Raw genomic sequence first — 12,803 nt, forward strand, 5'->3', positions numbered from 1 at the left:
TGCCATCTTTTCCTAATCTCTTCTGCTTCTGTTAGGTCCCTACTGTTTTTGTCCTTTATCATGGCCAACTTTGCATGGAACGTTCCCTTGATTTCTCCAATTTTCTTGAAGAGATCTCTAATCCTTCCCATTCCATTGTTTTCCTCTATTACTTTGCATTGTTCATTCAGGAAGGCCTCCTTATCTCTCCTTGCTGTTCTCTGGAAATCTGCATTCAATTGGGTAAGTCTTTCCTTTTCACCTTTGCCTTTCGCTTTCCTTCTTTCCTCTGCTATTTGTAAAGCCTCATCAGACAGCCACTTTGCTTTCTTGCATTTCTTTTTCTTTGGGATGGTGCTGATTGCTGCCTCATGTACGATGTGATGAACCTCCATCCATAGTTCTTCAGGCACTCTATCGATCAAATCTAGTCCCTTAAACCTATTCTTTACCTTCAATGTATATTCATAAAGGATGTGATCTAGGTCAAACCTGAATGGTCTAGTGGTTTTCCCAACTTTCTTCAGTTTAAGTCTGAATTTTGCAATGAGTAGCTCATGATCTGAGCCACAGTAAGCTCCAGGTCTTGTTTTTACTGACTGTATAGAGCTTCTCCATCTTTGACTGCAAATGATATAGTCAATCCGATATTGGTGTTGCCCATCTGGTGATGTCCATGTGGTGATGTCCTCTTAGGTTGTTGGAAGAGGGTGTTTGCTATGACCAGCGTATTCTGTTGACAAAACTCTGTTAGCCTTTGCCCAGCTTCATTTTGTTCTCCAAGGCCAAACTTGTCGGTTATTCCGGTTACCTTTTGACTTCCTACTTTAGCATTCCAGTCCCCTATGATGATAAGGGCATCTTTTTTGGTGTTAGTTCTAGGAGGTGTTGTAGGTCTTCATAGAATCGGTCCACTTCAGCCTCTTCTGCATCAGTGGTTGTGGCATAGACTTGGTTTACTGTGATAATGAATGGTTTGCCTTGGATTCGGACCGAGATCATTCTGTCATTTTTGAGATTGTATCCCATTACTGCCTTTCACACTCTCTTGTTGACTATAAAGGCCACAGCATTTTTTCTATGGGATTCTTGGCCACAGTAGTTGTACTGGTGGGTCTGGTGTGGGAGCAGGCAGAGCTTCCACAGGACAACCAGGCAGAAGGTACCAGGTAAGCACTCACAGTACAGGTTCAAGCAGGAGAGCGGTCAAGAGGCAGTCCAAGGGTCAGGTATCCGGAAAGGGGAGTCGTCAGTCAGTCCAAGAGTTGGGGGTCTATAGGTTGGGTGGTCCAGTGTTCAGTCCAGGTCCAGAGCAACAGAGGTTCCGGTCAGCAAGTCAGGAGACCCACCAGAGTGGGTGGTGATGCAGCTGTGGTACACGTTGCATCCACAATGAGCAGCTTCCCCCTTCCTGGATTTATAGCTGACTCTCCATGGGCTGGTTAGCTGCTGCTAATTGTGGCACGTATCCCTGCAAGTGCTCATCTGGCGACAGGTGTCTGTGATCCATCAAACACTCACTGTGACGGGCTCTGAGGTCTGATCTCCACTGACGGTGACACCGCTTAAGGGGTATTGAAGAAATGCTGGGCCCGGCCTCCTCCCTCTCCTCTGTGTCTGATGCCGGTAACTTGCTTGCAGCTGGAGGAGAGGGCAAATTGGTTACAGACGGTGTTTGGTCAAGAGATTGCATCTCCTGTCCCTGAAGATTGATGGGATCTATTGCAGCTGGATGTTCCTCCCCCTCTGAGGAGGAGATATCGTTATCAGGCTGATCACTCATCTGGGCAGGCTGGGTAAAAGGGAGATGTATGACAGTATAAGATGTAATGGTGTTCTGAGTTAAATTCACCCATTCCTGTCCACTTTAGTTCACTGATTCCCAAGATGTCGGTGTTCAGTCTTGCCATCTCATTTTTGACCACATCAAGCTTACCTTGATTCATAGATCTTACATTCCAGGTTCCTATGCAGTATTGTTCTTTTGCAGCATAGGACTTTCCTTTCACCATCAGACACCTCCGCAACTGAGCCTCCTTTTGGCTTTGGCCCAGCCGCTTCACTCTTACTGGGGTTACTTGTACTTGCCCTCTGCTCTTCCCCAGTAGCATATTGGACACCTTCTGACCTGAGGGACTCATCTTCTGGCGTCATATCTTTTAGCTTTTTGTTACTGTCCATGGGGTTTTCTTGGCAAAGATACTGGAGTGGGTTGCCATTTCCTTCTCCAGTGGATCACGCTTTGTTTAAGTTCTCTGCTGTGGCCTGTCCGTCCTGGGTGGCCCTCCACGGTATAGTCCAGAGACTCATCGAACCACACAAGCTCCCTTGCCACGTCAAGGCAGTGATCCATGAGGGAGCAGACCATTTATATTTGTATTTTATACTTTTAAGGGGGGGAGGTTTGGAACTAACGACAGTTAAAATATAGAGTTCAATAAACTCAAGGAACTTAAGTTTTGCAGAGAAACAGTAGCTTTTACACATACATCCTCCCAATGTGGGGCTTCAATGGAATAGCTGCTATAATATCTTTAATTGTGCTTGTCTGTGTCCTTTATAAAGTTTATATCTCTGCTACCTGGATTTATGTTTTATGACACGCATGGTCCGGCCCGGCAAAGTCCAATTTATGTCAAATCTGGCCCTTATAACAAATGAGTTCGACACCCCTGACTATCTTGTCCATATAGGTCAGCCAGCTTTACACCTTCCAGAATAACCCCAGGGTACATGACCAGGTAAGCCCCACAGGATGTGTACTCCATGGATCCCGTGCTGATTTGTAGCCTTGCTGACTCAGAGTCATTCCTCTCCTACTTACTTTCATCATTAAGACGATGGTGTTGAGAGCAATCATGGCCATAACGGTGTACTCAAAAGGTGGTGAAACCACAAACTGCCACATACGATACTGAAAACTCTGCTTGTTCTGGGGCATGTGCCGGGTAAGAGGCTTGGCGCTGATGGCAAAGTCAATGCAGGCTCGCTGTGAAGAAAAGATAGCGTGTCAGTGAAGAAGGCAGGGGCGTTCAAGAGACAAAAGGTAACAAAAGGAAAAAGCAAGCATGGGTTGCGCAATGCACAGCAATTTCCCTCACCCTCTAGTTCTTGCTCTCACTGACCAAACACATGTCCATCCCTTCTTAATTCAGAGTTAAACACAATAAAAGTCTATTGTGGCACCTTAAAGACTAACACTGTTATTCTGGTATAAGGGTTAGTAATACTTGAGTGTACATAGTAGAGTTTATGCCTTTACAACGATACATTATCCCTGGGGATAGTGTAGATCCAACAAAACACTTATTAAGACCACCAGCATGTTTAGGGCTGTTCAGAACAAGCGCAGCAGCAACAGGAAATTTTTACATGTGATAAATCAGATATTCCTGCAGCCTGCAGCAGATTCTCAACTGCTACAATCTATTGCTATAAGATAACAGAAGTCTGCATTAGAGATTAATCCTGGATGCAAGCTTATCCACACCATTGCCTTAAGATCCCTCCTATATCTTGTTGGACCTCCTTTTAGAATTTGCCATACATAAGCCTTCCCAAGGAAGAAGATGTGTGCCACTGTTTTTAAAGTTGGCTTTAAGAATTTAGTACGTACACCTAAGTTGCAAAAAATGCATGTGGGAAGAAATTCTCAAGGAATAGATTAACTGAAATCAGTCCCTTTTTGAAAGTAATTTGTGCCTATGAAGCTTCTAGGCTCATCTGAGTACAACTGGTAAATTCTAATCTCAGAGGGGTTATTTCCCATTCTCTCTCAACTAAACAGTGAGATTTGTTTTCCATACAATCCTCAGCTGAATAATCATCTGCCCTTCCTTTGAGAAAACACAACTGTTTTGACGAGGTAGACTGTGACTATTTTCGATGAAGTAGACTGTGACTATTTCCAGAGATCAAAACCAGAAAAGATCTACACAGAAGTAGGAGCAGAATCTCCTCTCTTTTATAGACAAAGGAGGCACAGCCTATTCATACCGTCTCAATCACACACTTCAGGAAATGTCAGATTCTCCCAACTTTATAGGTTGCAGCAGCAGATGATACTGCCAAATTCAGGAGCTACATCATGACCAAGATATTATAATGCATGGAAATAACCAAAGAATATTGGTGATGGGTGTGCTTAAAAGTGTGGATTTATCTTATCGGTGAATAAACCTGACATTTCATTTTATTGATTAATATATGTTCCTGAGGTTTTCAGCATACGGGATAATATATATACACACTTTTTAAAAGCCCATGAACTGTACATTTTTATTAGTGGAATAATTTTTTTAATTTTATAGGCTATATTCTTTTTTTCTTTTAACTGCCCCGAAAGGCAGAATTTTATTATATAGACTATATTCTGATGACAAAATGTTTGGACTTCTGATTATTATTTTCTATAGGTCTGCCTTTTTAAAGTTATTGATGGTTGGCTTTTTCCTCAGAAAATTTTCATTACTAAAAACTGCATACTCAATCTACCTGTTAGAATGTGTGTGTGTGTGTGTAACACCTCACACACCACAAGGCAGATCTTCCTTCTAGTCTACATCAGGGGTCAGAAGGAAGAAAGTAGACTGAAAAGTACCCACCATCCTCTTCATCCTTTTTTCTTTCCAGAGCAGCCCAGAAGATCCTCTCTTCTCAACTATTCTTACCTTTTGTCTTTTTATCTCCAAACTATGCACATTTCCTATTTCTCTCTTTCAGTTTACAACTTGTTAATAGGACTCAACTTCTGAGTAGGTCATTGGCCTCGACATCTGACTGGAGGACGGCTTTAAACCCTGGGTCAGCTACTAAATAACCATGCCTAGCCAACTGCTTCTGCTCCTACATCTCCAACTCACATGGGTCCACCTCCAACTTCCTCTATCCCTTCTTCTCCTAACATGGATCTTATTCCTGTGTCCCATGGCCTCAGTGCAGTGGAAATAACACCCTCAGTTTTACAAAACTCACTCTCTCAGATTCACAAAACTCCCTCTCTCCCTGTTCCAAACTATCAGAATATCATTCTACCAAACCATCTTTTTGAAACTTTCATGCAGACATGTGGGGAATCTCTCTGGGCTCAAAAGAATTCCCACTATTCACTGTGAAAACAAAATTTTCACTTAAATGTTTCCCATGGCACTTTGCCCATCCCAACATGTGCCACACCTCATTCTTCTCCAGGCTGTACTCTTCCATCATCTTGTCCCCCTGCTCCTGGAAGGTGATGATGATTAAGGCGACAAAAATGTTGACAAAGAAAAATGGGAAGACCACAAAGTAGACCACATAGAAGATGGACATCTCCATGCGATAACCAGGGCTGGGGCCCTGATTCTCATATGTAGCATCCACTGAGTTCTTGAGGACTCTGCAGAAAGGACAAAACAAGGAGAGATGGAGATAGGAAACATGAGGGAAAACAGAAAGAGCCACATGAATGACCCATCATGCTCACTATCCTACCTGTACCAAGACTGGCATCTGAGGTGTCTGAGATAGGTCTGAGATGTTCAGATGTAAGAAGATTTGTGACAGTATGCCTTACAAAGGTCCTTCTGGACTCCTACTCTGCAAGGGCTTGTTACCCAAATCTGGCAATATGATTCCTTCTAACTTTTCAGACTCTTATCACTCACAAACTAATAAAGCTTAATAAGACCGATCTCTAAGTGATAAGAATCTTAAAATGCCTCAGCCAGAAATTCTAGAACACCAGCACAGGTGGCAGCTAGCAGAATACAGCGCAAGTGGCGGGGGTGTGTGTGTTAGAAAACAGCACTATCTTTTAGTTGTTGCATATTTTCCGGGCTGTATGGCCGTGGTCTTGGCATTGTAGTACCTGACGTTTCACCAGCAGCTGTGACTGGCATCCTCAGAGGTATAACACAGAAAGATGGAGTACTCTCTGTGTCAATGTGAGAAGAAAAATGGAAGGCAGGTAATTTATATCTACTCAGTAAGGTGGGGTAGGGCTGAGTCATTATCTTGTAGGAGTTTCCCAGACTGTGACATGCTAATGGAGGAGCTTTCCTGAGGAGGTTCTTTTGCATATGGATTGGCTGTTGAAATTCTAATCTTACCTGTAGTGCTGTTGTAAGATGTAGAGCATTTTGTGTCTTTCAGGACTGGAAACCATGCCCTATTTATTTTTAAACTCTCTTTCTTCCTGTTGAAGCTGTGTTTATGTTTATCAATTTCAATGTGTTCCCTGTGTAATCTGACATGGTAACTGGATGTGTTGCCCAGCATTTCAGTGTCTTGGAATAAGATACTGTGTCCTGTTTGAGTTAGGCTATGTTCAGCCACTGCTGATTTTTCAGGTTGGCCAAGTCTACAGTGTCTTTCATGTTCTTTTATTCTTGTCTGGATGCTACGCTGTGTGGTCCCGATATAAACCTGTCCAAAACTGCAGGGTATGCGGTATACTCCTGCAGAAGTGAGGGGGCCTACCATTTTTCTTCTCACATTGACACAGAGAGTACTCCATCTTTCTGTGTTACACCTCTGAGGATGCCAGTCACAGCTGCTGGCGAAACGTCAGGTACTACAATGCCAAGACCACAGCCATACAGCCTGGAAAATCTATAACAACTAATGAACTCTGGCCGTGAAAGCCTTTGACAGCACTATTTTTTCTTTTGCATGGGAAGGAGGGACATAAAGAAAGAGACAAATGTTCTTGTGTAATCTGGATTGTTTTCATATGTGGTTGTCCGTATAACCACTGGTACTTCTGAACCTGAGGTACTGTTGAATAATTTTGTTCCCCAGGTGGAAGCAACCTCTGCTATTTGGCACTGGAGATCTAGAGTATAGTACATAAAAACCTGATTATATAGATTATCACAAAAGAAACTATTTCTGTGGTTTAGGTATAACTGTTATTTTGCCTTGGCTCCTGAAGAGTTTCTAGAGCACTGGAAAGAATGGGATGAGCATCCCAAATGCCTTAACTTTTTTACTCCTAATCTGCTCAGGATCCTGCACAGAGATTAGAAAGGCCTGGCCCACTGAAATCATCAACTCCTCATCAAAATGTTCCGTACCTTGATCTGAATTACCTACTGACCACTTTCAGTGATCTCCTGTCAACATAGTGAAAAGAAAACATATACCTCTTCCTCCTCCTGTGATAGTATTTTAATGTGGCAAGGGCAAACCATGGTTATTGTACTCATCCCTGACCAAAGTTGCATAGGAATGCAATAAGTCCATCATAACTGTCTGTGCTGGACCCGATGAGGCATTAATCTCACCCAGCACTACATCTGTAACAACAGCCAGTCAGATGCTCCATCACCCCAACATACTAGTAGAGCTCCATTTTCTTGAACAACTTACTGTGGCCAGCCTTCTCCTGTAGATACAGTGAAAAGAGTAAGGAGCGCCCACAACACATTGTCATAATGGAAATCGTATTTCTTCCACTCTCGTTTCTCAGCCTTCACTTCATTGTTTTTTTCATAAACAAGGTACTCTCCCCTTAGGAAAAGGAAATACACAACAAATATTTAGGGGCATGCTTACACAATGATCTTCGAGAAAGGTAGTGAATCTCTGCTATAAGGAAAGTGACCTCTTCCAGTAACTGAAGCTCCAATTTGTGTGACTGAATAGAGAATCTGTAACTTTAGTCATTTTATAACATTAAATTTATGAAGTTAATTCTAATGGAGCCAACAATCATACTGCCTGGGGGATGATCCCTGGATTCCCAGACGGGAATGGTGCAATATAATATGCTTCCTCACCTACCAGAAGATGAAGAGTGTTCCTTGGAGACATCTTCCTACATCTGAAGTGGTGCTGTGGTGGACAAACAGCCAGCCACTGCTCTACTAAATGAGGCTGCCAGGGCAACCAAGATGGTGAGCCAGCTGCTACTCCCCTAAATGGGGCTGCCAGAGCAACCAAAATGGCACCTGAAATCTCTCAGGGTGAGGTAATCTTGTGAGAGTTCAAGGAGAGCTACAGCCCATATATGACTTGGTACACTTTGTTTAAAGAAGAATGAGGAGAGGCTAAGGACAAACAGATCCATCTCTCATACAGCTTGACAGAGGACAATGACAGGAGGAGAAAATGGGTGTCTGTCAAATTCCCCCATATTTGATGTCAAAGGGAGCCACAGGGAAATCAGGTGGCCCAGAGTGTGGATGCACATCTCATTGGATTTAAGTGGGGATGGCCCACCTAGCTCCAACATGATAGATCTAAGTAGGTTCAATTTGCAATTAGATTTATTCTGACTTGAACCAGATTAGGATCTGACTCAGTGATATTGCACCGGTATTAGTGGGGAGATTATGATCTTCTGACCAGTTTCTAGTTGATGTCATTTTCATATACTTCACCAGGCTGCACTAACTATGGGAATTACCATGGTACAAAACGATGCTAAAGGATAGGCATGCTCAGGTGGACAATAATGCCAGGCAGTATATGGGTACAAGGGTGCTTAAAATGGTATAATGCAATTTTGTTCCAAATTTAACATAACAGATAATTGCCTTGTGTCCTGGGAAACAAGACCACATACATAGAGAACGTGGTTCTGTCTCCTCCAAATATGGATTAACTGATATGCACATTTGAGGGTTCCTTTTAGTTTCATATGTTGTCATTAGTCTCAGTCCACCTCATTTTTGTTGTCATCAATGATTCTGTAGTCTCCCGTACAGGATTTTAATGTGATTTTAATGTTTTCTACCCACAACTTTTGCAAAATAATATTGGAAATGCATACATCTTTACAGGAAAAAATTAACTGTGAGGAAACAAAAATTGGTGCAAAAGCAAAGACGTATAGACTTCTTTTTCACAAAACAGGGAAAAAAGTCAGAATGGGGATATTTGAACTGAGCCATCAAATTTGTGAAATTAACAGAACTATCCTCTGTATAGTTACACAGTTTTAAGGGACAAACTAGATGGGATAGCATTCTTGTGGCCATCACAAGGATACCATCATAGGGTTGCCCACCTCCAGGTGGGGCCTGGGGATCTCCCACTTTTACAACTGATTTCTAGCTGTCAGAGATCAGCTCCCCTGGAGAAAATGGCTGCTTTGAAGGGTGGACTCTATGGCACTGTACCATGCTGAGGCCCTTCTCCTCCCCAAATCCCACCCTCTCCCAGATCCACCCCCAAAGTCAGTAAGACACAGGGAGGGGAAAACAAACTTGACCCAAAAACTGGAATCAAGAAGCACAAGGGTAAGAAAGAAAGTCTAATAAAGGGCCAATATTAAAACCCTAATTAAAACTTATAATATACAGAAATGCATGTATTTATTAGAACGGCAGTTAAAAACAAATAAGGGCCCAATGAAAGCCTCGTTGAAAAGTTCAAGTGGCCTGAACACAAGGACCAGTACACATGACCTGACATATTTCTGCCCTATTGGGGGCCTTCTTCAGAGGTCAAACAGTTTGAGGTACATGTTACAATATTACATATTACAATAAGATAACCAATACGTTATCCTATTGTAATATGTAATATTGTACTTGTTAGATACGAGACTCAGGCAGTAGGTGAACAGTGATTAACAGCTTTATTGAACACGAAGTCAGAAGAACCAGAATGAGACAAATCAATGGATCAACAGGCTCCTTTTTAAACAGTCCGGGCTTGGCAAGCCACGCCCACATGTCAGCTAAGGTCCAATCAAATGCAGTACATAAAGACCAATCATTTCTCTTCCCTCCAGAACTTCCTTTGTTCTGATAGGTCTATTTACAATACCTTTCTACACTCAAGCTCATACATTCATTCCGTTCCATTCCATTCCATTCCATTCCATTCCATTCCATTCCATTCCATACATAACAGTACTCAAACTGTTTGACCTCTGAAGAAGGCCCCCAATAGGGCGGAAATACGTCAGGTCATGTGTACCGGTTCTTGTGTTCAGGCCACTTGAACTTTTCAACGAGGTTTTCATTGGGCCCTTACTTGTTTTTAACTGCCGTTCTAATAAATATATATATTTTTATATTATAAGTTTTAATTAGGGTTTTAATATTGGCCCTTTATTAGACTTCTTTCCCACCCCCAAAGTCTTCAGGTATTTTCCAACCCAGACCTGGCCACCCTATACCATCACCATTTTAAAGTGATTTTAAAATGATGAGAGGGCCCAATCCTGATTGGGCCTGCAGCACAGCAGGCTGAGGGGCTTTGAGAGACTAGCATGGCTGCACCTCCCCACAGCTGTTTCAGCAATTGGAGAGACATGGCGGGGGGGGGGGGGAAACAAGAGCACTGCATGATGTGCCTGATCAGGATTGGGCCCTCACAGCATTTTAAAATCATTTTGAAATGGTGACAGCATCATGTCAATGGGCTTAGAATGCCATAACTCTTTAGGATTAGATGCAGTTGGTCAGCCATGTTGGTCTGAAGCAGTAGAACAAATTTCGAGGCCAGTGGCACCTTTAAGACCAACAAAGGTTTATTCAATGTATGAGCTTTCGTGTGCAAGGCACACTTTTTCAAATACATTGGAACAAGAAGTAGGGACCTGAGATACTCACGGGGGAGGGGGATTCCTTTCTTCATGTTAATAACCCCTCCCCATCCTCCAGCCAGCTGGCCATCTCTGGAGCCTTCTGCTCTGCTCTCCCCTCCTCCTTCAAGGCAGGTCCAAGGAGGAAGGGCCCCAGGAGAAGCCGTTTGCCCCTGGGAAGCATTGGAGGGATACTCGCTCTAGAAGCTGGCTCTCGAGGCGCTGTCAGCCGCTCAGGTATGTCTCTGCCGGGCGGCGTTACTGCAGCACTTTAAACACTTTGATCAGCCCTGGAGGGACGTATGAAGGGGGGAGAAGAAGGAAGGGCGGCTCGCAAGTGCCCACTGGTCCTACTGTCCAGAGCAATACTCCCTCTAAGCTGTGGAGTCTTGTGAGCAAAAATTCTACTTTGTGAGCTACTGGCATTAAAGTTGTGAGCAAGCGATTTTGCTAGTGCATAAATTAGTTTGCTCTGGAGCCATCCTTCCTGAGCGAAGACAAAAATGTGTGAGCTGGAGGTTAAAAAACTGAGCTAGCTCATAGAGGGAACACTGGTCCAGAGGTCTTCAGCTGCCTTCCTTACCTTGGGCATCCCCCCTTCTCATCTTCCCCTGTGTGCTGCACCCACCCTGCGTGTGAGGTCTTGCGGCTTGCTGAGCCAGCCTCCTGTGCTGCTTCTGTGCACTCAGTGGCTTTCAGTGCCATGCCATCTACCCACCTACCCAACTTTCCCCCCATACCGACCGGCTGGAGAAGGCAGCACTGGACCGGCACGTTGGAGGAGAAGGCGGTGCAGGCAGGGCTTCGTAAGCCACTGCACACTGTGGCTAAATTCAGATTTTAAAAAGGTCCCCCCCCAACTGGCAAGCCCATCAAGTCTCCTCCCCCATTGACAACTATGCTTGTAGCAAGCCCTGTGTGGCTCCCAGCTGCCAGCCCCCCCAAACTTCTCCCCCCCCCACCAGTGGCAAGGAGCCCTGTGTGCCTCATCCCCACCAAGCTCCGTGATAGTTCCCAACAGTAAATCAATTTTCTGCACATGCGCAGAGAACACAGTTTACTTTTGGGGGGATTTAAGTATCCCCCGTATATTTTTTTAAACATGTCAGATTTTTCTGCACACCTGGAGAATGCCCCAAGAGTGCAGGAATATCTGTTGACCCTCCACGTCCCCCAAATCCGTGGAAATAAGTATCTGCACAAAAATGGGGCATGTTAGGAATTAGATACATACATGGCAGATGAGATTCTAAACTTATAGACAGGGACAACAGCAAATTATATGTAACATGATGATGTTTAAGTTATGCAAAGTGAAAAACTAAATAAATTAAGGTTATAAGGTCAACACTTGTAAACCAATAAATATGTTGAAACAGCAGATAAATGTCTAAAGATGTTTTTTCTAATTGTGGGAAGTAACAGAATCTTAATTATCTCTACTTTAAATTTGTTCTCTTTAGGATTGTATTGTCATCCTCATTCCTGTTTTCAAATTAAGAAAGATACACTTAAAATATAGGGGAATCTTTTTTACAAGCAATTTTAGAAAAATCACTTTCTAAGTGATACATTTACGTTAGTTTTAGTTGCTTCATGAGATCTTGGGTTCTATCTTAGAAACTGAAAGCTAGCAAAACAGAAAATATTAGGACTCCGCTAGTCATTTAATGTGTAAGAGGGTTCCTTCAAACAGTCCACATCATTTAGAAAGCAGAAACAGACTTAAGGTTGCATTTTAGCACATATGCTTCAGCAAATAGACTGAAGACTGCTGGAGAGGCTGCATTCTACCCGAAATAAATCTAAAATTATGAAAAGCAATCACAGTAAATCTACATTGGATTAACATTTTACAGTTGTCTCTTGATATGGGGCATGTCCAACTGCAGGGCATTTCCCCCAGCATATGCTAAACACCAGGGCTTTTTTTTGTAGAAAAAGCCCAGCAAGAACTCATTAGCATAACAGGATACACCCAACAGCAGAAACTCATCAGCATATTAGGCCACACCCCTGACAGCACAGCTCATTAGCATATTAGGCCACACCCCATGCCTTCCCTTGGCTTGCCTGGGCAAGCCCCCCCCCTTGAAGGGAAGGGAAGGCTGGGGAAGGCACAGGGAAGTATTTAAATGCCTCCCTGATCGTTCCAGGGCCCCCCTGGCCCACCTGCCTCGGAGTCGCCGGGGTGTGTGTGTTGCTCTCCAGGCTTTCCCTCTGTAGCCACATATGCAGAGGTTTTGGCTGTAGTGGGCGTGGCCAACTCTGAAGCCAGCCAGAACTCTGTTCCTGTGCATTCCTG

The 12,803-nt window shown here is 43.5% G+C and overlaps 1 protein-coding gene across 1 annotated transcript in view; it reads right to left on the reverse strand.

The window, feature by feature from the left end:
* Positions 1–12,803, reverse strand: part of CACNA1A (calcium channel, voltage-dependent, P/Q type, alpha 1A subunit) — a 345,585-nt gene that overhangs the window by 58,179 nt on the left and 274,603 nt on the right. Inside the window, exons 27-29 of the mRNA XM_015418872.1 lie at positions 7,330–7,470; positions 5,155–5,356; positions 2,804–2,968 (exon numbers count right to left, since the gene is read on the reverse strand). Coding sequence (XP_015274358.1) covers positions 2,804–2,968; positions 5,155–5,356; positions 7,330–7,470 — 508 coding nt within the window. The remainder of the gene's footprint in view (positions 1–2,803; positions 2,969–5,154; positions 5,357–7,329; positions 7,471–12,803) is intronic.

This window comes from Gekko japonicus, unplaced genomic scaffold, assembly GCF_001447785.1.
Source record: "Gekko japonicus isolate JY-2015 unplaced genomic scaffold, Gekko_japonicus_V1.1 scaffold1769, whole genome shotgun sequence".
NCBI classification, from domain to species: domain Eukaryota; kingdom Metazoa; phylum Chordata; class Lepidosauria; order Squamata; family Gekkonidae; genus Gekko; species Gekko japonicus.